At 40.2% G+C, this 27,876-nt stretch overlaps 4 protein-coding genes and 1 long non-coding RNA gene across 5 annotated transcripts; 2 read left to right on the plus strand and 3 right to left on the minus strand.

The window, feature by feature from the left end:
• The first annotated feature begins 3,839 nt into the window (after positions 1 to 3,839).
• LOC112170363 (translocator protein homolog) lies at positions 3,840 to 4,773 on the plus strand. Its single transcript, XM_024307625.2, has one exon. It carries the CDS (start codon positions 4,059 to 4,061, stop codon positions 4,635 to 4,637), a length of 579 nt encoding a protein of 192 aa, XP_024163393.1. The 5' UTR covers positions 3,840 to 4,058; the 3' UTR covers positions 4,638 to 4,773.
• An 805-nt stretch (positions 4,774 to 5,578) lies between these two features.
• Positions 5,579 to 7,415, minus strand: LOC112170362 (xyloglucan 6-xylosyltransferase 2). The gene has a single exon (XM_024307624.2). The coding sequence runs from the start codon at positions 7,221 to 7,223 to the stop codon at positions 5,868 to 5,870; it is 1,356 nt and encodes a 451-aa protein (XP_024163392.1). The 5' UTR covers positions 7,224 to 7,415; the 3' UTR covers positions 5,579 to 5,867.
• Positions 7,416 to 8,442: 1,027 nt separating this feature from the next.
• LOC112170135 lies at positions 8,443 to 8,646 on the plus strand. Its single transcript, XM_024307306.2, has one exon. It carries the CDS (start codon positions 8,443 to 8,445, stop codon positions 8,644 to 8,646), a length of 204 nt encoding a protein of 67 aa, XP_024163074.1.
• Positions 8,647 to 20,595: 11,949 nt separating this feature from the next.
• On the minus strand, positions 20,596 to 20,917 carry LOC112169791. The gene has a single exon (XM_024306854.2). The coding sequence runs from the start codon at positions 20,809 to 20,811 to the stop codon at positions 20,596 to 20,598; it is 216 nt and encodes a 71-aa protein (XP_024162622.1). The 5' UTR covers positions 20,812 to 20,917.
• Positions 20,918 to 26,570: 5,653 nt separating this feature from the next.
• LOC112169786 lies at positions 26,571 to 27,504 on the minus strand. Its single transcript, XR_002924869.2, has 3 exons — positions 27,444 to 27,504; positions 27,213 to 27,253; positions 26,571 to 26,711 (listed from the first exon to the last, which is right to left on the minus strand). It is a non-coding gene; the product is annotated as an uncharacterized LOC112169786 (long non-coding RNA).
• Positions 27,505 to 27,876: the final 372 nt, after the last annotated feature.

Genomic DNA, 27,876 nt, shown 5'->3' on the forward strand with positions numbered 1-27,876 from the left:
CCTCCAGTGGTCGGCCCTTCCATCTGCCCATGGTGCACCAAAAAACTCATCCAAGTGCAGTCAAGGCCGGCAGAAAGAACGATCTGCAATCTTCTTCCTTGACGCTGGCAGACGGGACGCACCACATCACGACACTGACCTACCTCCGATCACGCCTAACCCTGCTTTCGCTGCGGAACAATAATCACGCAAGCCGACTACGGTCTGCTCTGCACTCAAACTAGAATTGATCCGATCTTCTGGCACCACCAGTCAACGCTGAAACCAGACGCCCAATGTTTCCTAACCACGACAAGGAGCCTCGCCGATGCTAACAACATCCGGCAATTGAAAATTTTATGTCGCCGCGCTCTGCTCAAAACCCTTGGGCTCTGCTATTTCTTTTAATTTTGCAAATGATTTTTATTAATTGTTGCTAGTCACTTAATATTGTGGATGCATTTTCACAAAAACAACCCATAATTCTTGAGAGATAAATTTAAAAATTAACAAATAAATAGATAATTAAAATTATTTAATCCAGTGACATAAGTCTCTCTTTCATAGTTAGAAAGTTGTGAGTTCGATTCACGAAAAACTAATTATTGTAATTTTTAGTTGTTGATGTAATAAATAAAAAATTGTTATTGTTGATGTAATAATATATATATATATATATATATGTAGGGTTCTTGACCAAAAGCACCAAAATAAACAAAAATTATCTCACTTACCCCAACAACAGATTTTTATTTCCAGATACACAATTTAACGTCAAATGACTATTTTACCCTCAACTTAATTAAAGAATTATAGCCACACCACTCTGTCTCCTCTCTCTCATCCCTCTCTCTCTCTCTCTCTCTCTCTCTCTCTCTCTCTCTCTCTCTCTCTCTCTCTCTCTCTCTCTCCCCTACTGACCTTCGGCTCCGGCGACTTACCTTATCATTCGGCTCTGGCGCTCAACCCAGGACATCCTCTCTCTCTCTCTCTCTCTCTCTCTCTCTCTCTCCCCACATCTACTCCAGACCAGTCTCTCTATCTTCAGATCGACCCCAGATCAGAAGTCGGCGGCACCGGTGACGTGGAGCTGATGTTCAGGCTGAGCCGGAGACATTGGCTCCCTGGCAGGGACCTTTGCTCTTGGCCTATATTAGCATTTTTGCTCCGATTTGGTGCCCAATCTCTCTATCTTCAGATCGGTCCCAAACCAGAAGTCGGCGACGCCGGTGACGTGGAGGTGCTGTGCAGGCTGAGGAGGAGACGTTGGCGCCCTGGCAGAGACCTTCCCTCTTGTCCTGTGTTAGCATTTCAAGGATCAGAGGGAGCATCAAGCACGGCAGCTGGTGATATCTGACCAGATTTCTGGGTTTCCTCCGATTTGGTGCCTAGAGTATTTCTCTGGGTACCCAAATCAGTTTTATTTTATTTTATTTTATTTTTAAGTAATGGGGCAGAAGGAAAGGGGAAAAAAAACAGTTTTGAATATCTATTGGGGGGCAATAGACGTTTTGAATTAATGTAATCTCTTTATTTTTTTCTATAATCAAAGTTTCATTTGTTTTAATTTAGGGAGATTCCCATTCTAGAGACTGAAAGTCCTATTGAAGGGCAATAGACATCTATATTGGGGGCAATAGACGTCTATTGCCCCCCAATAGAAGTCTATTATAGGGCAATAGACTATTGGAGGGCAATAAACATTGCCCCTTTATTGGGGGCAATAAACCTTTCTTTGGGTGGCGGCCGGTGACCGGATTCCAGCGACCGGTGACAGGAATCCGGCTGCCTGTAACGGGGCTTCGGCGAAGTCTACTATTGTTTCTCTCTCTCTCTCTCTTTAAGTAACAAAGGTGAGGGTAAAATGGTATTAAAAACAAAAACAAAAACAAAACAAAAAATCAATGAGGTATTAGGGAATACCTCCTTAAAGTGTTTTGGGTAAAAGAGAATTAAAAAAACTTAATGGGGTGGGAGAAAAATATCTAGAAATAGGGTAAATGAACAAGAACCCATATATATATATATATATATATATATATATATAATTGGAGGCCCCTCTTTTGGTGTGAAAGACTTCACTAAATTTTGTATAATATAATCTGATAGTGGTATGATTATATCAAATCCCAATTCAATTTTTTTTTTTGAAGATAATACTTTCATTTATAGGAAGCTCAGGCCAGAATGGCACGATACATAGTGCCCACCAGGGGTGATAGGTGTCATTACACTTAAAATAAATTCCGCTCCTTTTCCGAAGCCTAGCAGAACAACATAATTCTATACTAAAATAATAGCAGACAAAGTTTCTGGTGCCAATGAGCTCAATTGCGGTACACTAAAGAACTTCGCACCTAGATGTGTAGAATCACCGATAATTCTGTAGGCAAAATACCAAAGCTATGATCCCTAAATACATAGGGAATTATTGAAAGTAAACAAAGCTACTAACATAGAGTTGGGCTTAGGCCAAAACCCTAACCCAAAATAGCCAAGATCCAAGAAACTCCAACGGAAAGCCCACTCAAAGGCCTAGCAGGCCAGGCTTGGCTCCAGCCCCGAATCCATCTCCACCCTGAAACCCTGCGCGCAGTTCCAATGAAGCTTCACATGAGGCCTCTCTGCTGTGATCCCCGCCGCCACGAAACAGACCCACCGCAGAACATGCCGCCTCCACCTTCCTCACACCAAAGCCACCTCAATCCAGTACCCTGTCAACCCACACCGCAGCAGATCTTGAATCTCCAATCAGTGCAACCGTCGTCCTTCGAAGAAGCCCAAACCGAGTTCCACCAAAATCCGCAGACGCAACGTCACCATAATCGGAGATGCAAACCAAAGACTGAAATCAGAACCCACCTGCAAAAACTTCCGAGCAACCCCCGCACAGAGTTCGAATGTATAGTGCAATCCCCGTCCGGCAGCAGCATCGGCGAGGCCCAAAGGCCAGCCTAGAGCCACCATCGGACAAAGAAAGTGATCGTGCAAAAGCCGCCGCCGGCTGTGCTTAGGGTTTTGCTTAGATCGTGTTCTCGAGAGTTGGTGATATTGAATTAGAAATAATTAAATTTCAATTAAGTAAAATAAAATAATTTTTACAGAGAAGACACTCGTGAATGTAATTTAACAAGTCAGGCGAACACATGAGAATCTCAATGAGCTCACATAACTTGTTATATATTGAGCTCCACATCAATTTAACTAATTAACCTCACCGTTACATACGCATATTGATATATACCAAAATTAAAGCTTAACTTTATATCTTCGACTTATACTGTTCCTTAAATTTTTAATGAGTGTACTAAACTTAAACCAATTAAACTCGAGCCATGTTACGAGTCTAGAATAGCAATATCAATATCTTGCAAGTCAATATGCCTGTTTTTTTTTTTTGATTAAATGAGTGCATTTATACAGAAGATGTTACAAGCGGTATGAACGATATAATCTGGAGCCACTAATGGGTCACTTATAACAAGAGTCAAACCAAAAGGCCTAAACATAACTTCCAGACTTGGGAAGAAACAGATCACAAATTTCATGATGTTGTAATTGTAAACCTTTTCCAGACTTGGGACAACGGCAAACAGTCGCTAGAGTATGTACAGTGTGAATCAGTTCAGATATTTTGAAGATGAACACGAGCTTTTCTAATCCAATCTTATCTAGTCTCAGACTATGAGCTCGTGACAGAGCGACAGAGCGACAGTGTTACCTTTCGGTCTAAGCCAATCCCAGACCACGTGTAGTAGCAACCAGCTTCCGCGTACAGAACTCCAGCTCTTCAAAAACTTAAAACACCAAATTTAATTCATGCTTAATCATGGAGCAAAGTAAGTGCTGGTTATGCCGAGTATGCTATGCCGACATGCACACTCTCTCTCAGACAGCCACGTGTTCTTCACCGGTTCCCTCCGCTCCAGACCTCCTCCTCCGCCCACCTGTCCATTTCATTTAGACAACCCCCACAAAACTCGGTCTCCACTATATAATCCGCACCTTAATTTCCTCCAAGACATAAACACAAACAGACTCATTTGCCTTTCTTTCTCAGTTCTCTTCTCTGGTTTCACATGGATTCCCAAAACCTCAAGCAGCGTAGGGTTGCCGAAGACCCTAACACCACCACGAGCACCGCAGCCACAATGAACAAGAACAACTACCCAAGCAAACGCGACATGAGAATGAAAATGGCCAAACGCGGCCTAAGGTCACTAGCCGTGGCGGTTTCGCTCCCGGTGGCTCTTCACCTCATCACTATTTACTTGGGATCGACCGACAGCTACCGCACCACCTCCAAGCCCTTCTGGTTCCCGCCTCTGTGGGGCTTTCGTCTGACTTGCTTGGCTTCGAGTTTCTTGATGGGTCTCTCGGCTTGGCTTGTGTGGGCGGAAGGTGGGTTTCACAAGAATCCTGTGGCCTTTCCAGTTTATTTGTCCCAGCTAGTCTTGAGTTTGGCATGGGATCCGATCGTGTTTGGGGCCGGAGCTCCATGGGTCGGGCTCGTTGTGTGCATGGGGATGTTCGGGGCTCTGGTTGGGTGTTCGAAGGTGTTTCAGGACGTGAATCCGACTGCCTGTGATCTCATGAAGCCTTGTTTGGCTTGGGTTGCTTTTTTGGCCGTTGTAAATCTTAAGCTTGTATATCTCTGAAATTTCTTGTGCATAATGTCGAAGCTAGCATTTTGTAACGTTAGTGTTTCATAACCATCTATATGTAATCTACTTTTGCAGAGTGTTTGTGTATGCATTGGAAGAGTGTTTGTGTATTAATCACATGCTTCATGTTTGTTTTGTTTCCAATAACTCCGAGCAGGGGTTACAAATTGGCAAAACCGCAAAAGCACTCTCTTATGGCCATTAAGATCTTCCGCATTATATTTGGACTAAGGCAAGTGGCAGATCATATGTCAATTCGGTTTGATAAAAGAAAATTATAAAAAAATGCTAAAGCACAAAAGCAAATGCAAAGATGAAAGGATTAATGTGGTGATGACGACGACCACATACACGTACAAGATCGCAGGTGAAAGTGCATCAAAAAGCCAAAATATGATGGAAGAATATCACTAGCCAGACACTCAGACAGCATGAACTCGCAGTCTTAATTAACATTTCTTGGGGACTCTTGAACCTAATATTCTCGTTACGATTCAATGATCAACAATCACTGACAAATGTCATTCCAATGCCACTATGATTCATTGTGTTCTATATGAGACCATGTCCCCTAAACCAGAATCCACACCGATGAGTTAAAACAAGCTTCTACTGACCGAACACTATGGAAAATAACTTGATAGCAGTAAATGAAATGGCAGTGAGCAGACTAAGTATCATTGCAGCTAACCAAAAATACATCATAAGACCGACCAGTGTGAAATAAAATCAAGCATGTATACTCAAAACACCCATATCCTGGTTCAACAAATCTCTAACTTTTCCACATCTCTAGTGAGATCTAATTCTAAGTGATGCAGGCAAATACTCAAAACACCAACCGATTGGTGACCAGGAAATCAAGAACTAGTTTGTAAACCACTTGCCTGGCTACATGATAAGCAAAAATCCATGAAACCAAGTCCCATGTCTTCTGAACAAGTAAATGCATAATGCAGGAATATCCATCATATTCTAAACTTCATAGCTTATAATTCACAGACAAAAGCATGAACAGGTCTCATGTATGAAGATTGAAACAAAGTATATAGCCAGAAGCTACAAAAATTGAGCAAAACAATAAATTAATCTCTCTGTTTCATTTGGCAAGTAACAAATATTTATAAGGAACAAAAGAATACTATCTCCACACCTAGCACGGGAAGCATTAGGAACAACATACACATTGTAGCATGTCTCACATGAGTGAGCAAAACTGCTGACCTAGGAAGATGATACCTTAACAGCCTTAAACGCAGGATGAAGCAACCCGAGTTCATCTTTAACCTTAAGTGGCTTGCTCGTTTCATTTCGAACTCTCTTAACTCGTCTACTAGCCAAGGACTTGTGTGTGAATCCATAGATTTGAAGAACCTGATTATCACCAAAGTTAAAAGCCCTGTCCATCTGCTTCAAACATCTCTCAACTGGGTAATCTCCAAACTTCCCACACGGCTTGCAACCCACAAAATGTGTCACTAGCGGCCAACGATGATCACCCAAACCAGGATGATAATTCTCAATCATTTCCTCATATCTATCAACCAAAATCCCCCAATAACCATGTAAATAATACGCATTCTCGAGATAAACCTTATCACCCCACTTCTCCCTCTGAGTAGCCAATATATAAACCATAGCCGACTGATCGTCAGCTTCAAACACCGGCCTATTCTTAAGTGCGCTAGTCAATATCTTCCCAGCCTCATCCCTAACCTTTCCTTTCGGCCCCATTGGAGCCCAGGCATCAAGCATGTCCAAAGACCACTGGCAGTTCCTCAACAAAAAGCTACCGGTATTCAATCCAATCCAATTCTTGTCATCATAAACCATCTCATTCCAGCCATGCATCACAAAGTTGGAATCTTTGTACCTCTCCCAAGGCAACTCGAAAGCCATATCTGTGAACATAGCATCACTATCCATCCACCACAGAAACTCGACTTCCGGGTGAGACAACAGCAGCTTCCGAATCAGCGGAAGCTTGGCCCAAAACCCAGCCATTTCAGCATCCAAAAGAGCCATATTGTAGAAAACCTCAATCCCGTGCAACCTACAATAATCAATCTTGTTCTTAATAGACTTCAACAGATAATGATCACCTACCGGGTTCTCGCAGGGTTTTGGCGACGACCCAGTCACCAGAAGCACCCTGGGCTTGTTGGGCCCAACGAAATTCGGGAAATTGGGGTTCTTTTTCAGCCATTTCCTTCTCTGCTCGTCCCAATTTGAAATCTTGGGTCCGAGAGTGTAGGGCTTACTCGGGTCGGGTTTCTCCTCCTCGCCTTCGTCCTTGAGGATCGTGTTGATGTCGAAGGCGTTGTAGTTGTTGGGGTCGTCGTCGGACGACGTCGTTTGGACCTCCTCGAGGACGCGGTGGGGCTCGGCCCGCTTGCGGGAGTAGAAGTGGTCGCGAATCTCGATGAAGTCCTGCTCCGGGGTGCCGAACTTTCCAGCTCCGATTGTGCCACGTAGGACGACGACGGTGAGGACGAGGCAGAGGATTGTGACCTTGCCGTGCCGGAGAGCTCGCTGGATCCTCCGACATCTTTGAGCTCCTATGCATTTCTCTAATATCATCGCTGAAATCAGAATTGGAATTAGGGATTTGGGTAGAAGTAGGAGTGGCAACCCTAGGCTCCGGAATTGACCCGAATTCGTATTCGGATTATCGGGGAAGGTCAGCAAAGGCTTTTTGGGGAGTGATGCTTCAATTCTCCATTTATCCTAGGGAGAATTCTGTTCAATGTTTTACACGCGTTTTTGAGTTTTGACTGCCAAATCAAACGACATTGTTCTTTTTAATAGTCGCGCCAATAAATTAAATTAGAATTTTTTTGGTAAGCACAATAAATTAGAATTAAAAACGAGTTAAAAGAGAAAAAAAAACTTGTTGAGAGTTTAGAGTGCGTGAGAAAATTGGGTTGGATTTTGGCATTTGGATCAAGGATCAATTTTTGGGTCCAATGCCGACCAATACCTCATGTTTTTTTTCTTTGAGTTTCATATTCAATGTAAGCAACAACAATGTCAGTTTTCGAATCTCTCCAATATGCAGAGAAGCCAACCTTAACTACAGAATTGAAGGGGAAGTCTGGTAACCAATACCTCACTTTTGGCCGTTTGATCAACCGATTTCCAACTATTTGACTCGGGTTCGAACTAATCATCATTTCGAAATCGGTTGGTTCGGTTTGTCAATATTTATATGTAGTTTTATAATGAGATGAATGAAAAGTTAGAAACTACTTTGCATTAGCTTCAAAGTCGAGAAGATAAAAAGGAAAGTGGCAATGCTAGTACAACTAGTGATGATGAATATATTCCGAAGAACGAGACTAATATGAAAATTACTAAGAATCTCATAAACATGTGAAAGACATGAATATACAACAGAGAAGTGAGTGATAATAAAAGAGAAAGAGACAGTGCAAAAATAAACGTCCAAGCTATGGAGGGGCTGATCTTGGAACTGCATGCAGTGTAGTTTATGAAGGCATTAAAGAGATGATACTCCTGATAGACAAGAACATCATATACAGATCCCTGTTCAAGAACATCAAATCCATATTAGACTCCCTAAAACCAATAATCGAGCAGTTACAAGAATGCAACATGAAGCTATCTTACTGCTCGAATATTGAGGAGCTGGAAGATTCAGAACAAGTAATCAAGAAATGTGAAGAGCTCGTGGGCAAGTGTTTGAATGATAGAAAATGGAACCATTTTCAACGGTACAAGTACGCCAACATGCTTCTTGGTTGTGACTATTCGCTTAAAGGACAATTGGAGATACTGAATGGAGCCAAACAAGAATAGGTTCGTGGAGGAGTGGGGCGCAGCCAGAGAAAATCTGGAGCACAACTTCCGCTGGACTCGCCTCAACTTTGCCATCATCGGAATCTTTGGCATCGCTATCATCGTCTTAGTCTACAAGGGCATCGTCCGAGAATTCCATATGCAAGATGAGGAAGCAAGCAGACCATACAGGAAGTTTCTGTGAGTACGGAGACAATGCTTCACAATAACTGTGGGACTAGTCATAGAAAATTATCTACGGGACCACAGATTCTACGTTCATCAAACATAATGTTATGCGAATTTGCGTTTTATTTTGGGTTGTATTTTTCTGTTAAGAATACTGCACAATCAAATATATTAGAAAAGTTAATAAAAGATGCATCTTTGGCTGGATTTGCAGTCATTTTGTTCAACACCATGATCTTTCTATCTAGGAATTTAAAGATTGAATCTCAAGGCGCACAAACAAAGCTTAAGGTGATTGATATAAGTTTGGAATACAACAGGTACTTAGACGAAGAATGCAGCAAGTACTTAGAAGACGACTTAATGCCAACAATGTCAACACTGATTTTAATGTAGCGTTTTAGTTTTTGCATAACATTTTGGAATGGTGCCATTTAGAGAATGATTCTAAATATGATTTTAGTCGTATGTCAACTGAAAAGAAATTAAGTGATGGACTAAATGTCCTTGAACAAAAAATGTTAGAAACAAATAAAGATGTCATGTTGGCTAGAAGATTAAAATGCTGGATAGAGTTGATAGACAACGACACTAAAATTCAGAATCTTGTAGATTTAGCTGACAAAATTACAATCAAAAACCAAATTAAGTTGCTCGAACAAATTGGATGCATTTCAGAGGAAAACGGAGAAGTTGCGTTAATAGCTAACTACTCTGAACTAATAGTCAACCGCTTTCATAATGCAGTATCTGAAATACTTAAACCTCTTAAAACCAAGTCCAAAAAGTCTATGAGTTTCTTATAATACAAGAATAATCTTATAGAGGCATACAACCCAAGTAAGAGATTTGGGAAGCATACCACCAGATCATATAAGAAGACAATTAGTAAGAAGCCATCATATAAGGTATAAAATGTCTTCATCCAGATCATCATACAACTCTGTTGTGGTGACCCAAAAGGGGGGTCCCACAGCGCCACTACCCCGAGCCAATGAGAAACCGACATGTCACGAATAACATCCTGATAACTCATCAACCCGAAATCGCAAGGCCTTTTGGGTTTAAATTGTTGGTTTACAAAACACTTTCTTGGACAAATCATTCTAGCAATCGAACAACATATTTTCAAAACAGAATTTAAAGTGGGCTAAAGGATTTGGGCTTACAATAGAGGCCCAATTTGGAAGATAACAAGTCACTAAGTAAATACAAGTATGAGAGACGCGCCCCAGGGTTGCGGGTCTCCCGAAATTTTGTAAATAAGTGAGTAGAAAACAAATACATAAAAGGTAAATAAATAAGTTACTTCAAAATTCTATAAAGGACCAAAACCCTCTTTTAACAAAGTCCAAGAGAAATGTGCCAAGCCAGGCCATGTGCCTCCTCTGTACGCTCCCTGACCACATGCTCGAAACCTGCACACTGTTGTAGGGGTGAGCTTTCGTCCTCGCATGCCCAGTAGGGGCCGACCCAACCATGCTAGGTTTGAAAATAATAATAATAATAATAATCGAAAATATTTACTACATAATATTGTGCACATTTATCGAAAATACTTTAAAAAGAGGTAACCACAAACATTTATTTCTTTTATAAAGCATATGCAGTATGCTTCACATAATTTGGAGCTCCGAGATACTTATCTGCCGGCTAAACTCAAACAAATCGGTGACCGACCTGGTTCGTCATACTTCAAGAACCGGCCAACTACTCTGTAGTCCTTATAACTACAAGTAGCGAAAGTGTCCATTTCCTGGCCCTGAGTCTCCTATGACTAGTTCACTGTCTGTACTCACTCTTCCTCGACAAACATAGGAGCATGGCCCCCTCCGGAGGTTCACGGTTATCGACACCGTGGGATCCCTAGGAATCTATGCGTCTAGGTCCCATTCACTTTTAGGTCACAAGTACAAATATACGATGGGTATAGTATCTCAACATGCAAGTCTAGCCTCGGTTTTCGCAATAAACAATTATCAGTTATGGAAACACGGATATCACGAGGCATCGACTAATGAACAACCAAAAACGTACTTGCAGGCAACATATTATTATACTAGATCATTCCACATATAGAAAAGCCTCTAACAAGGAAGGGACAGCTCACCCTACCTGGAATTGGAGTGCTCGTCCACGTTCGGGCTCGTTCCCGACTTTCGATCATTTGTCCAAATCTATGTGCACACGCTCGAGTCCTTTGAAATAAAATTAAATCAATGAGTACATTGACTACACTATAACTTAATTAACCGAGCAACCAAAGCATTTATTTAACTTCCCTGAAGTCCATCGAATTTTCCTTTAGTCGTTAAAACCTATTATCCATTCCCAAATAAACCAAATGATGTAGCATTTGAATCATTTAGGATATGGTGATTATACTTAGCACTTTGACCCAAAAATTGTTTAACATTACTACTATAAGAAAACAAATGACGATTACCATTCCCGAACGATTCACTTAACGTAGTATCGCTCATTCGGGATAGGGTGATCACACTTCTTTCCATGTTTAAAGTTTCGGTCAACCGGTTTGACCTCATTTCATTTAGCTTTTAAACCTTAAGCAAATTAAATAGCAACAACCACCATTCCCAAATAATTTCATCCTTTAGTAATTCCGGGATATGGTAGGTTTTGAATACTTTGAGTATTTCACGAACTTTAAATAGAATTCCCAACAAATTAATTCACTTGTCAAAACCGGTCCTTTCTTATTTATAATTTTTCTCATGCATTTAACCAAATCACTGCTTTCATTCCTAAGTCACACTTCAACATTGGATCAAGCTTACTAATAAAATTCACAAGACCAATTTTCTACACAAATGACCAAACCAAACTTGTCCAATTAACACCATCTATAACTCGAGCAACAATACCAATTTCATTATCATTTTCTCAAACAATTGTGATTACTTAATCTTCCTTGACTTCATTCAACACATCGAGCTTTAATTCTCAATTACCACCAAATTAGACTCGTTTGCAAAATGATATTTCCAAACCAAATACATCTTCTTAATTTACAAAACCAACTCTGTCCATACATTCAATCAATTTCATTTCAAGTAATCCACAAAGCCATAACTTCACTATGTACAAACATTTTGCTGCATAACAAATTTCCAAGTACCAAGACCCTTACCATCATTCTTTTCCAACTTAGAAGCCAAATTGTCGAAGCTGCACCCTACCACCATTAATCCTCCAGATTCCCTAGTACGCAAAATACGATCAAAATTAACCTTCAACCAATTTCTTATTCCACACAAAATCTGCACATGGTCCTTACCTCTTCCAGTTTTAATTGAAACTGACCCAGCAGTCTCCTCCTTCTCTGAAACTCCAAAAACGCAGATTCCAAAAACCTCATACCCCAAATCAAATAATAGGTTATTAGGGTTCACTCCACTCAAACTAGAAGCTGCAGCTAAAGGGAATCATGAAATTACCTAATCGAGAAGTCCTGACGATTTCCCGGTACCGTGAGAGACGGAGTTACGGTGGTCCACACGCCTGGGGCGGCGAGTGCAGCGCGTACGGCGGCTCCAGTCGGAATCGGAGGTCGGGGTCCTAGGGCTTTGATGCACCGTGAAGCCTTGATTCTAGCTACGGAGGTTGCTTAGCTCGATTCGAGCTGGAGATCGAAAAATGAGGGCTTGCAGGGCCGAGGCCTCTGACGATGCTGGTACGGCGGTCTCCCGACATCGGTGGGTGATGATGCTCATGGGTTTCGCTCTTCCTTGTCTACTGATCTGACGGTGGTGTATGATCGGAAATTGAATAAAGTGGAGGAGCAGTAGTGTTGCGACTGTGGTGGTCGTGTATAGTAGCTGTGAGCAATGCATGTCGAAAGGTGAGGCTCAAGTTTGGTCGGTTTTGGGTGCTGAATCGAGTGCTGGTGGTAGTGAGTGGAGAAAGTGATCGAAAGTACCCTTTCCGGCTAGGCATGGTGGCGGAAACTGTGGTGGTTGCATGCGGTAGCTGGAGGCGGCGCATGCCGGTGATTCTTGCTGGGTTTAGGTCAGAATCGAGTCCTGTTTCGATCGGTGGTGGTGGTGACTAGAGGTGGTGGCCGAAGCTGGGGTCTCCGGTGGTGGCACAGGGAAGAAGAAGAGAAAACACGGGGAGAGGGGGAGAGAAGAGAACGGCTAAGAGTGAGGGAGAGAGTGTTTTGGGATTTTAGGGTTTTTGTTTCTATTTATACTTGTACATGTGAAATGACAAATATACCCCTGCGACGAATTCAACCAATAATTGAGTAGGGTTTTAAGCTCACTTCTTTATTCGTTTTTCATCACTAATGTTCTTAGTCGACTCCTCGTATGCCCAAAACTTGAATTACTAAAAACTCAATTTGTATTCTTCCATAATAATCCCGACAATCTTTTGCTTCAACAAACCTTAGTAATTCTTTAGGCCCAATTGGAAGGACATTGGCCCAAACTTTAGTTTTCGGCCCAAACTTAATTCAAATAGCCCAATTGGTAGTCTTGATACCTAAAACAATTTTTAAAATCAATTTCCTTCACTTAACTCACCTTGCGAAAATCTTATTGGTGAAAAATTACCTTCTATTTAAGGATATCTCTATTTGTGTTTAATCCAAACTCTAGGTTACTTGACCTAGTGGTAATAGGGTTGAATTAGAAGAATCTAGAGATTCTCTTTCCTTGTATGATTCTAACTCTATGCATTGTAATCCTCTATATAAAGAGGCCCCTATTATCAATGAGAATACACAGCGATTATCTCTCAATTTCTGATTCCCTAAAACACGTTATCAGCACGAGCCCTAACCCTGAAACCCTAAATTCGTAACCTTCAAATATCAGAAACCACCGCCGCCTACCTTGAAGCTCACAATCCCAGGAACCCAGAACCGGCGGCGCCACCCCCAAAACCGGCAGGAATCAACCTGAACTGGCCACCGGCGTCCACCAGACCTGAACCGGCAGAAAGAAAAAAAAAAAGAAAAAAAAAAGGGAAGAACCTGTGCAGCCCAAGCCCACCTGCTGCAGCCCACGTGCAGCAGGCCCAGCGAAGCCCACGTGCACCAGCCAAGCAACCAAGTTTCCTGCCACGTAAGCGTCCAGCAGGCGCCCAGTCAGCCCTGCCGCGTCAGTAACAGATCTGCCACGTCAGCACCTCCGGTCAACGGTCAGTCAACAGCCAGTCAACACTGGTCAAAACTTTTCCGGCGACTTTTCAGGCCACTTTTCGGCGACTTTTCCAGTGATACTTTTCCGGTCAAGATTTTCTGCAATTTTTCAAGGTAAACTTTTCTAAAAGTTCCCGTTTTTGAAGTTTTTCAATTTCTTCTTCTTTTCTCGGGGACTTCCATCATCCCTTCTCCTACCCCCCTTTCTTCTTCATAAGGGAGACCAATAGCCGAACTGTGGAGGTTCGTGCTCACTCCAAGCTTGGAGCTTGTAGAGTCCTCCAAACTTAGAGTTTGTTGAGAAGAAAACGATCGACCACATACATCGTTGTTTAGATCTAATCCAAAACCCCTCTTGGAATCAGATTTTCTTGGAAGCGACTGCGCTCAGAAAATTCCTAATTTCTTGGAAGCGACTACGCTCAGAAATTTAATAGTTTTTCGTGGTAGCCTTTTTTCGCTCCGAAACTAACCCTAATCTTGTGTTGTTTTTCAGGATGAGTAACCTGAACAAGTTGAACTTCGTTCCACTAAAGACAACTGGCACAGGATACCATAGGTGGGTCTGAGATGTGCGCCAACATCTTAAGGCTGATGGACTTCTGGGAGCCATCCAAGAGCCTGGTCAGAACGTGCTCTCCATTGTGCAAGCTACTGCTTTTGAAGCAAAACAAGCTAAAGCCATAATTCTCATGACAAGGCACATGAATGACGCGCTCCAAAATGAATACCTCAATGAGGAAGACCCAAGAAAGCTATGGGTAGAACTTGAGCAGCGATTTGGCAACATTCGTGACTCCCTGCTTCCTGATTTAGAAGTGCGATGGCATAGCCTCCGCTTTTGTGATTTCAAGTCTGTGCTTGATTATAACTCGGAAGCTCTTCGTATCAAGTATCTGATGGAGTTTTGTGGCCAAGCCATAACTGATACGATGTTGATTGAGAAGACTCTCTCTACCTTCCCCGTCTCTGCACTGATGATTTCAAAGAATTATCGGATTGATGTAAATGCAGGACGTATCACAAGGTTTCATGAGCTCATTGGCGCCATGAACGTAGCTGAAAAGCACGACAATATTCTTGTGAAGAACTATAATGCTAGACCCGTGGGAACTAAGCCTATTCCGGAGTCTAACTATAGTCGCGCCCCCAATGGAGGACGCAAGGAGCGAAACCCTAAGAGTAGGGGCAATTCTGGACATTCTGGTCCATATGTTCGCCCTAAAGAGGAAGGAAATCGCCAAGAGAGGCGTGCACGGAATCGTGGAGGTCAATGTGTGAAGAGAGAGAGAGAGAGGCGGAACCTCCGACCATGGTGTTAACGCCACCAAGAGCATAGGTCTTCCAAATCGCGCCCCAATGGCGCCTCAATCAAGGGAGCCTGACCATAATGATGTTTGTTTTCGATGTGGATCAACTGAACATTGGGCCAAAGCATGTACAACACCCCAGAATGTTGCAAATGCATACAAGACGTATCATGAAGTAAGGGAAGCAAATTACATGGAACAAGAAGATCAAGATGGAGATCTCGATCTAAGGGTGGAAGACTACAAGGATCAAGACCCAGAAACTGGCAATTTTGATTAAGTCTTTTTATTTTCCAAGAGATGTAGGCCATTGCCATATTACTTTTGTAGTAGATGCCAATGATATTAGTCTTTCTTCAAAGTAGGCGTACTCAATGTAAAAGTGATGTCTAGAAAGGTTTTGAGATAAGTGGTACTTAAGCGAGCTTTGCTCCACCGACATCTCTCTACTCACCTGGTCACATTTACATTGGAATTACCGAAAGAAGTTAGACGACTACCATTGTTTTGCATTAACTAGTTTATTGGATTAGATTTTCTTTGGTTAAAAGAAACGATGATGTAATTCCGTTTGGCTTATTAATAAAAGTTGAGTTCTCTTCTTTATGACTCCTTTTTAATTACGAGCTTTTCTACGCTCTTAGGGAAAATGGCCCTATGAATAGCCAACGGATTCCATGCGAAAACGCATGTAGAGAACGGAGATGAGTTCCTTTGCTCAGGCCTAACCAAAAATCTCATTGGTTGCTTCTAAAGCCTCTCGCTCATTTTGCAAAGCCAGTTCCTTTGGGAACTTAGGACTGAGACCGTCCTACGCAAAGGATATGAAAATACTCATTTTGTTCTTACATCAAATCCATGGGGGATTCTATGGACTGATTCAACCAACCTGTGGACGTTTAAATATCTCATGATGTTGGTTGACACGCAAACACGCTGGTCACGTGTCGTGCCATTTTCCACTTGTAATGCTGCTTATGCTACCCTCCTAGCACATATCATATGACAACAGGCTCACTCCCCAAATCATCATATTCAGTCAATTGGATTTGACTATGCTAGAGAGTTTACATCGAAGACTTTCAATGGTTATTGCATTAGGACTGATGTTAGACATCATATTCCCATGTACACACCCAATTGGTCTCGCGGAAACGACTACGATGATAGTCTGGACATTGGTAATGCGCACCACTCTCCTTATATCTGCTTGAGGTGATGCAATATCGCATGCAACTATGCAAATTCTTCTACGACCTACCACCACTCAATGTACCCCTGCGTTACAGCTAGTGACTGGGTACAAGTATTTTGTACTTACGCACATTTGAGTGAGCCATTTATGTGCCCATTGCGCCGCCACAGCGCACTATGATAGGTCCTTACAACCGAATGGGCAACTCAGTTGGATTTAAGACTCCCACAATCGTCCGCCACTTAATGCCCTTGCAAGGCGATCTCAGTACCGCTAGATTTGCGGGTTGTCACTTTGATGAGACAGTCTTCCTGTCGTTAGGGGGAGATAAGAACACCGATGTTTAGTAGGAATGACAGAAATTATCGTGGCCTGTCCCCACTATGTCTCATCTCGATCCCTATTACAGTGACGAGATCACACAAATATGCTGCAAACATGCCTGCAAGGAACGACGTCCCTACGAGAGGACGTAGCGCCACCCTACACGGAGGTAGGCATGGCGCCAACGCCAAAGAGAGTGGCACTCTGGCGTTACAGGCCATGGCCCCAGCTAGGATGCGTGGGAGGCCCGTGGGTTCGAAGGATACTTTGGCACATTCTAATCCTTTGATCATCAAGACTCTGAATCCGTCTCATGAGAATCTTCCGGGTTATGGTTATCGTTGGGGGACACCTCAACGTCAGAATCTATTCCTGAGAATATAGAGCTCTATGAAACTTACACTAGTGTACATGAGACGTGGGATAGAAACTCCATCATAATTGATGATGTAGTTGCGCATTTCGTTGCACATGAGTTTGTTGAGTCTGATGATATCGAACCACTCTCCGTTGATGAATGAATGCCAACGTAGAGAGATTTAGCCTAAATGGAAAGATGCGATCCAGGTTAAGATGGATTCTCTAACTAAGAGGGTTTTCTGAGCCAGTAATGCCAACACCTCCTGACATAAAACCTATTGACTAATGTGTCTTCGTTAGAAAGCGTGATGAGAAAAAGAGATGGCAATCTCGCCTTATGGCGCAAGGCTTCTCACAAAATGCCCTGGAATCGACTAGGATGAGACATATTCTTTCGTAATGGATGTCATTGCACTCCACTACCTTGTCAGTTTGGTAGTTTCCGAATAACTGAACATGCAACTTACAAATGTGGTCACTACGTATCTCTATGGGGATCTAGATACAGAATATACATGAAGGTTCATAGTGAACTTTATTTACCCCAGTCAAGAGGCTCTAGATCACGGGGCCCGTTTACAATAAGATTGAAACGCTCACTAAAGTGACTACTTGATTGGGAAGGGATATGCCCATGCGTTTCTATAACAAGTTTCGGATTCTATCGCGGTTCATGTTGGACATGATCTTCATTAGAAGCCCTTAAAGAGTTAAGGGAAACCGCTGAACACTTGAAATCCGAGTTTGAGATGAAGGATTTTGGGAGAACACAATTATGTCTCGGTTTAGAACTTGAGCATCGTGTCGATAGATGCTTAGGCATTTTGACAAGGTCAAGCCTTCAAGCACCCCCATGATCGTCCATAGTCTTGATCCTGAAAAGGATCCTCTTCGTCGAAAGGATGATGACGAAGATGTGCTAGAGGCAGAAGTGCTTTACTTAGTACAATAGGCGCATTATTGTACTTATCCCAATGCACAAGACCGGACATCTCATATGTTGTGAACTTGTTAGCTAGATATAGCTCTATGCCAACGCGACGCCATTGGATTGGTGTAAAAGATATCTTTTGATATTTGAGATGTATGATTGATATAGGCTTGTTCTATCCCTACAAAGAGATGATTGATTCAGACCCATCACACACCAGGTACGCCGCCAACACTGGCTTGCGTCCACTATCCCCATCCCAAAATGACATGTGTTTTGGAAGGTTTTGCTGATGTTGGGTATCTCTCTGACCCACATAAAGGTCATTCCCAATCCGGTCAAGTGTTCACCATGGGAAAAGACCGTGACATTTTGGAGGTCTACAGAATAGACCTTAGTCGCTATATCTTCGAACAATGCAGAGATCATTGCTCTTCACGAAGTGGTTCGTGAATGTATATGGATTGGATCCATAATTACGCATGTTCGAACAATTGTGGTTTGAAGTCTACCACAGATGAGCCTACGAGCATTTAGGATAATGCTGCTTGTTTTGAACAAATGAGGCAAGGCTACATCAAAAGCGATAACACCAAGCATAATCAGCAACAACAGAAGTTCCTCAAGATCAAAGTGAATTAGGTTCAATCTGAGGAAAATATGGCAGACTTGTTTACTAAGTCATTGCCCAAATCCATGTTTGAGAAACATGTGGCAGGAATTGGCTTGCGGAAATTATCTGAACTCCCATGATCGTAGTCATCAGGGGGAGGCACAGACATCAGGGGGAGATGTCTACATGTTCGTCTCGAATCGTGAAGGGTGTGTTGTGCTCTTTTTCCCCTTCGACCGAGGTTATTTTTTGTCCCACTGGGTTTTTGTTACTCGGCAAGGTTTTTTAACGAGGCAACGAGAGAAGCACCGCGTTTGGACAACACAAGGGGGAGTGTTTAAGGATATCTCTATTTGTGTTTAATCCAAACTCTAGGTTACTTGACCTAGTGGTAATAGGGTTCAATTAGAAGAATCTAGAGATTCTCTTTCCTTGTATGATTCTAACTCTATGCATTGTAATCCTCTATATGAAGAGGCCCCTATTATCAATGAGAATACACAGCGATTATCTCTCAATTTCTGATTCCCTAAAACACCTTCTAAAAATTAAAAAAAAAATTCGGGGGCTCACATCTGTGGTGTATACTTTGTATCCATTTCCCAACGAAGAGTAACCATCATCCTTGAGAAGCTTCTTATTCAATGTTTTTAGAGGAATATCAACTCCGACTATAAGTTGAGGCAGATGTAGAAGTTCAAGTGTTTTTTGTGCAGATTGATTTCTCATGCAATTCTTTATATTGATCAATGAAGTCTTAATATCTTGAATTGCATATGCCATTTTCTTCCCATCCCTTATATTCTAAACCTTCAGTATCTCCAATTGTCCCTTAATCAAATAGTCACAACCAAAAAGCATGTTAGCGTACTTGTACTATTGAAAAAGGTTCCGTTTTCTATCATTCAAACACTTGCCCTCGAGCTCTTCGCATTTCTTGATTACTTGTTCTGAATTTTCCAACTCCTCATTCGAGTAGTAAGATAGCTTCATGTTGCATTCTTGTAACTGCTCGATTATTGGTTTTAGGGAGTCTAATATGGATTTGATGTTCTTGAACATGCTTCTGTATATGATGTTCTTGCTTATCAGCTCTTTAATGCCTTCATAAACTACACCAAATGCAGTTCCAATTGTGTTTTGAGACTCAAAAAAAAAAAAAAATTGTACTTGCCTACATATTTTCAGTTCCACAATCTTTCCTCTTCCGGAAAACATTTAGTTTTTGTTAGGTTGCAAAGATCATAATCTCTAAGGGTTTTTTATTCTTGCTTCGGAGATTATTGGTTTTTGTTTGAAATAAAGATGTATGAATTGTCTAAAAAGTGGGTGTACTGGGGGTATATTGGGTTCTTGTTTTTAGAATAGGACTCTTAGGGTACTCTAAGAAATGATTCTTTCTATCGACCTTAGGGGTGTTTCGTTTTTGTACTGCTTGCTGAATCTATATAATGGGTTGTCCTCTTTTGATTAAAAAAAAAAATCAACTAGGTAATTGTTTAATTTTTATTTTATTTTATAGTTGCAGTTTGAGGCTTGTGTCCATGATACGCTAAAATTAAGCGCTCAACTTAACTTTACAAAATGTAATATAGTCGTTGAATGCTAAGGATAGTTCGATGCCAAGGACTGACGGTATACAAGTTAATCACACAAAACAATCTATTCCTAAAACTAAAGAAAAATGTAAAAAAGAGAAAGATGGCGAGATAGAGAAGGGAATAGAAGAAACGAAAAATAAAGAAAATAGATTTCTAATAAGATTTTGAAAATAAGATGGAGAAAGGTTAGAGACTTAGAAATTCACCACCAAAGAGGCTCAGGAGTCAGGACAAGTTTATTATCCTAGTTTCGATTACTAAGCTTATGAAAAATGTTTTTTTTTTTTTTAAAGTAAATTAAAGTAGAAGTTTACCATTGATTGCGCAGTATTCTTAAAGAAAAATACAACCCAAAATAAAACACAAATTCGCATAACATTATGTTTGATAAACGTAGAATCTATGGTCCCGTAGAGAATTTTCTATGACTAGTCCACAGTTATTGTGAAGCATTGTCTCCGTACTCACAGAAACTTCCTGTATGGTCTGCTTGCTTCCTCATCTTGCATATGGAATTCTCGGACGATGCCCTTGTAGATTAAGACGGGGATAGCGATGCCAAAGATTCCGATGATGGCAAAGTTGCGGCGAGTCCAGGGGAAGTTGTGCTCCAGATTTTCTCTAGCTGCGCCCCACTTCTCCACAAACCTGTTCTTGTTTGCCTCCATTCCTCCTCCCATTTTCTTCTTCTTGAAAACCTTGTGAATACACAGCAACAATGCTAGAGCCTTGGACGAATTTGTAGAGAGAAGATAGAGGTGTTTTCGATTTGGTGTTGAAGTAAGTTGTGAGTATAGACTTGTGTTTATATAGGGCACGCATCTAGTCTTCCTACTTCAATATGGTTGAGTTTTCCTTTCCTTGGAAGAAAAGACTTGGATTAGAATACTTTGATTGGCTGCTAGAGATTAATCATGGCAAGATTCCCCACATTGCAGTAGACAATGCCTTTTCCAAGTTGATTCAGGATTTGATTTTTCCTTCTTGAATCAGGGTTGAATTTGCCACAATATTCTTTATGTTTCTTGAATCTTCTGATAATATTAAGTTCCCTTGTTGAATTAGGATTACTTCCTCTTTGCGTCACTTTCCCAGAATGATGTCAATATTCAAAACTTACGGCAGAATGGTTTCCTGATGACTCCAGAATTGCTACAGCTAGCATTGCAATCCTTGAAACATATTTTTACTACCAAAATGCTCCTTGGTGATAGGACCGAAACTGCTCTTGCAATCTCAGAACCTTCTATTCTACTTTGCTGCATTCCTTTTGCTTAATGAATTTCTTGAGCCTTTCTTGTGTCTTTCTAGCCAAGGAGACGTCCTTGACTTATCACTAGCATCCTTGTTGCATCTTTAGTGCCTTCAAAACATCATTAAGCCTCTAATTCTCTCAATTGCTCCAATTGACACCTAAGAACAAAAACTAATTAGTTAAAACGAACAAAATAAAGGAAATAACTAAACAAAGTGTAGAGAGTTAAACATTATAAACGTCGCATTTTATGCTCCTATTAGTCCACTCATTCTTCGATCAACTCCGTGAGTCTAATACTTGTCTCCCTAATGGACGACCCTGCCTCCTCTCTCCAACTTCAAGCCTCAAGGTTTGTTTTATTTCTCTCGAATTGCATATCCATGTGATTGGAATAATGATGACAAATGATGCATTTTTGCAGAGTTGAAGGGAGAAACTTTTGAGCTTCTATCCAGACTGATACCTGAGCACGTCAGAAAGCAATGTGCGTTTCTAGGTACCTTGATAAGGCACACCAACAGAAGTTGGTGTGCTTTCTGTTGGTGTGCAGCGACTGTCTCATTTTAATTCATGTCCTTCATGTTAGTGAACAAGTTAGGGACATCTAGTTTGTATCTAATGATATAGCTCCCTATACTTAAGCAAGTTCTTTTTGGCTGTGGCACACTGCACTGTTGGAACTCATGACTACTCCTGACAAGTGATTGAATCGTGTATGTACTAAATATTATCGACTTAATAGGATCTCCCCACCCTCTCCTCTCCTAGCCTTCTCTATTCTTAGTAATTTGATCAGCGAATTGAAAGCCATGAGGCAAATACTCGAGTATAAATTACCAGTCATTGATTACTATAGTTCTTTTGTGGTCTGTCCATATCGCAAAGCTAATCAACGGCAGCTGTAATGGTTCATTTCTAGGCTAAAAGAGTTATTACCGTTAGAGTTCCGGGGTTTAGTTTTCATGTGATTAATAGATGGTTCGGAGAAATGTAATGTGTGTAGAATAAATGAAGCTAACTGCTGTTGCATTTCCATTGATCCGTACGGGCATCAGATTACTGCAGCATAGTAGTGTTGCGACATCTTATTACAAATTGAAAATACTTGGATGAAACGTTTTTCTAGGTTTTGGGGATTGATAGACACGTTGCAATCCTTACTGGGCAGAAATCAAAAAATTCACACAGAAAGCACAATTTTGGTTACGTAGTGAAAACCTCAATTTTGAGATTAAAAACACTGCGGGGCTCTTACTCTTGAGAACCCAAATAAAATCAATCAACTTATTGATGAAGGATATGATTCTTTACAAATACATATAGCTCTCTACGCGGCTACAATCTCTAGACTCACTAGAGAGGTGCTTGTCTTGAATCTTAACCTTCTTCTTCACTTAAACGATCTGCAAATATCGCTCCACTTGCACCACCAATCTTCTCTACTGATCTCGAGAGAATCAATGCATGTATATGAATGAACAATGAAACACTTAGACACTGAACAAGTGTTTCATGGACTCCTATGGAACTCTTTCTAAGCAAGCAAGACACACAATAATTCTTGCATCAAAATCCCTACACAATCAACGCTACTTTTCTGAAAATATTGAGGAGAAAATAAATTCTCAATAATTAAGACTTAACCCTAATTGGACTCCTACTAGGAAAGATCTTTTAATAAAAGATATCCAATTAAAATAAACAAATCCTAAATCACCTAGGACTTTAAAAGCATGATTTTATCAGTTGAAAAATATATTTGTAAAATAAAATCCAAAAACCAAAAGATACTTTCCAAAATTGGACTCCAAAAAACGTAGGGTTGACTAGGACAGACTCGGGGATTGCAACACATGTTGCAATTCCGTGATTACGCATGATATGCAATTACCTGAAATTCTCCGAGATTAGTTTTGATGAACTTTGTAGGCTTCTTCAGTGTTTTGTATAGGGATGCCAACACATCAAGTATAAACCTTATACCTACAATCTCTCCATTTGGCATTCCTATACAAAACATCCTATTTTAGGCACACTCCCCCTCAACAAGTACTTGAAGATCATCACATTCCATCCGCAATATGCCTATCCTGAAACACTTATCAACACACCTTATAGAAAGCAAGTTAAAGATAAGGCATAGGAGTGTCAACACAATTTCAAGATTGATATCAAAATATTTAAACAATCAAAACACAAGTTGATCAAATTCACCAATATCTTCCCCTTTTTGTCTAGGAATGACAAAGGCAACTTATGTAGCGGAAGCTATGTAGAATCAATCAGTTGGAAATAGTCCAAGTATCAATACTCCCCCTAAGTGTGATCATTGTATGAAAGATGCAAGAATGAAATGCAAACACACAATGAGTGGGTTTGTATCCTTGTACAAATGACAGAGACAAAAGCATAACTTTTAGACAAGAGTGTTAACACCAATCCTCAAACATGAAAGTTATAAGTTAAGGTCACATGAGTGAAGAGATTTTGACAACAACAAAGTAAGCTAGAAGATGATTGAGTATTCTGTACCTTTATTGTGTAAGTGAACATAGCTCAAAGTGGGGTTTGTAAGAATCTCAAAATCAGAGAAAGTAGAACACACATAAGAAGTGAAAAAAGATAATCACAATCGACTCAAATCTCCCCTTATGACACCGTGTGGACATAATATTTTTTTCTTTTTGCCTCTCACAAACTATGAAACTTTTTCACATTTTTTTTCAAGAAAACTAGGACTCATGTAACAAGTTTTATGCCAGCAACTCCCAAGTCAGTTGACTTTAGGGTACTAGATGTAACAAGTACATCCCAAAGGACATATCAACTTGAGTCAATAGTTTCACAATCCACCGGGGTGACCAAACCATTCCCTTTTCTTCCCAAACCTCATATCGTTCACCATGACCAAGGCCTGTTTACTTTAGGAATAGCCTGGCCTTGCTCCAAATATTTGTACCTTTTTAACAGGGGGCAACAACAATATTCACTCACTTAGTATGTGACTATGTGTGAACTAAAATCAAACCAACCAAGAGGATACGTACCACCACAAAGGAGTATGTGTGCATATGAGAATACAAAGTGATCGATAAAGAATATGTTATTCATGCTCAAGATTACAAAGTGATGCAAGAACCCATTCAAAACATGTTATTCGACTCATCACAATCATATTTAAGGAAAGTATCAAAACACTGTCAATCTAAGTTCAATTCGCTTGCTGTCAGACATATAGGGATACAAACCACACATGCAATCCTGATTTTCCAGAAAACTGAAAACAAAATGCAGAAATAAAAAGCGTAATGCAATTATGCTAATATGATATCATACACTATGAATTCATGCAAAATGGATCAAGCGAAGTGAGAGTATCAATACTTAGAGCATCCATTAATGGTGCTTCTAAGTGATTCAAATCGAACTGTGTTTAAGGGCTTAGTAAACATTTAGAGTGGACAGAGCCTTGACTTCAACCTACAAAATTTTGATTTTGTTAATAAGCTCATCATGCTCCTTGTCCCAATCTTGAGATTTGACCTCACCCTGCAAAACTTTAATCTTATCAACAAGATCAGTACGTTCTTTTTCCCATTCTTTTAAAGAAGTATTAAATTTTTGCTCAATTTTCATCTTTTCCACTCTTAAAAATTCAACTTCTTCTTCAAGTTTGTTATTTTTTCGAAGAACAATTTTTGAAGCATTATACAATTGCTTACACTTTTCATTTGTTTCTTCATCAAGAGTATCATCTTCCAAGTCAGAGTCATCAAAAAAATCAATATTAAGAGAGGAAGTAAGAGCAAGATGTATCTCTTCATTCTCAGATTAAGAGCCTTCATCGCTGTCACTCCAAGTTGACTTAGGAGCCCTGTTATTTTGTGAGCTATATTTTCTGTTTCCACAATCAGAAGAGATATGACCAATACCACCATATTCAAAACATTTAGGTTTTTCAACAACACTTTTCTCTTGATCAAAATTATTGACTTTGGTGTTTTTGTCAAAATGTTTTTCAGATAATTGCCCTCTTTTTGATTCAGATATACTTTTTGAAGTACAACCAAATGAGTTTTTATTTTTAAGAAATTTTTTAAATTCTTTGGTTAGTAAAGCCAAATCTACAGAACCACTATCATCTACTTCTTTCATTTTAACAGAAGAGAAAGCAACATTTTGTATCTTTTTCTTGGGCTTGAACCTCATCATGATCTTCCATTGCGAGTAATCTCCACCATCAAAACATAGGGGACAATTTATCGAACCAGCAGCTCTGTCAAATTCACGTTCCATCCTGTCCTCGGATCTACTAAAAAGTTTTAGAACCCGCTCTGATGCCAAGTGAAAATACTTGGATGAAACGTTTTTCTAGGTTTCGGAGATTGATAGACACGTTGCAATCCTTATTGGGCAGAAATCAAAAAATTCACACAGAAAACACAATTTTGGTTATGCAGTGAAAACTTCAATTTTGAGATTAAAAACACTGCGGGGCTCTTACTCTTGAGAACCCAAATAAAATCAATCAACTTATTGATGAAGGATATGGTTCTTTACAAACACATATAGCTCTCTACACGGCTACAATCTCTAGACTCACTAGAAAGGTGCTTGTCTTGAATCTTGACCTTCTTCTTCACTTGAACGATTTGCAAATATCGCTCCACACTACTAAAAACAATTGCTTTTGCGACGCCTATTTTGCGAAGGCAAATTGGGCTTTTGCGTCGGAAAAAACTTTTCGCGACGGAAAATTAAGCCTTTTGCGACGGAAATGTTGGCATTGCAATAGGTGGCGTCACAAGATCCATTTGCGACGGTAAAATGCCGTCGCAAAAGGTAATTGCGACGGATTTCTCTTGCCGTCGCATTAGTTATTGTTTTGCGACGGCGATTTGCTACGCAAGCTTCCGTCGCAAAATTTCCATCAGGGTAGCCCATGTAGAGGTATTTGCTACGGCTATGATGCCGTTGCAATGTGTATTTTCAAACGCTAATTTTGTTTTATTATTATTATCATTATTATTTTTTACCCATTTCCACAAAATTAAACAAATAATTAATAATAATAGTTAAGTAATTAATATCTGCATCCATTAAATCAAATAGGAAATTAACATTAACTCATAAAAAATATAGTTAAAAATATCCATTGAGTCATCGTACCATATTCAAATACAAAAAGTCAAACACTAATATGAAAATAAATCTATTGTCATTTACAAGTATTGAAAATTATAACCGCACTCACAAGTGCACCATTTTACTTGTGAGTTTTACACTTGCTTTCATTTGCTTTGCTCTTTTTGCCATGAGAACCTATAATATAAACATAGAAAAATCAATGTTAGCTTAATGTCCAGTAAGCAAGATAGACAACAAAATGCACATATTCTTTCGTGCATACAAACAAAACAAAAAACATTAAGGCATTGAAATCAAAACATAAAATCAGAGGAACATTTAAAATTCTAGAACTTTCTCTATTACAGACCAAACTGGGAAAATTCACAAAACATTCACTTTATGTCAAAATGTAATGAAACTTTCCAGATCCTTTGCTAACTAACAGAAGTAAAACATATCAAAAATTCAGGTCATTTGGAGGTCAATAAGTCAGGAAAAAGAAATACCAAAGAAAGATGTACTGCAGGACAGTTTCTGCAGATTTCCAGCAAATTCACTCATCTTACTTGCTACTTGGTTCAAATTCATATAACCAGTGTATCCAGAGTTAATTATACCAGATAAATATGACATCTTATACATGTTCAAGATAAATATGACACAATCAATCAAAGAAGTCAACTTGGCGTTTACCTATTTCAGCTAGAGGCAGAGGTGAATTCTTATATCAGCACCTGTTTTGTGTACATATACACAAAGAAAACATGGAATGAACTTCAGTTATAAGAAGCCAATATGAAAAATTCACAGAGACATACAGAAGCATGCTCCAGAACCTACAGCAATAACAAAGCGTACATCCACAATGGAACAAAAACTACTTGTGATAGCTGTTAACTTTGAAACTCAGAAAAATAGAAGTACCTTAGAACTACTTGTGATGCTACGAGTGTGATTCATGCAAGGCAGCTGTGCTTGGAATTATCAAAAGGGATAGACACAAGCTCTCTGTCCTCAACATTCTGATGCTTGTTGTCCTGCAAATGAGCTACACCAACTAATGCATCTTGTGCATCAAATAGAACACTAGACATCTAGCTTAACAGTAGTTTTGATCACCTAATCTGATCCGGACTTGTGCAAACCAGCAATACTAGTCAACAGGGTTCAATCAATTAGGGCCAAGTCATAACAAATCTCACTTCACAAGCAACATGGCAAGCAGGCTAGGACATCACCAATACACTGCTAGAACCCAGGTTCAGATTCCACCAATAAATCCATTTGTCCCTCACCTTCCGTCCTACATGCTACACCAACTTATCTTAATGATGTAAATGGAAAAACGAGGCTCAAA

The sequence above is a fragment of the Rosa chinensis genome, chromosome 6 (assembly GCF_002994745.2).
Source record: "Rosa chinensis cultivar Old Blush chromosome 6, RchiOBHm-V2, whole genome shotgun sequence".
NCBI classification, from domain to species: domain Eukaryota; kingdom Viridiplantae; phylum Streptophyta; class Magnoliopsida; order Rosales; family Rosaceae; genus Rosa; species Rosa chinensis.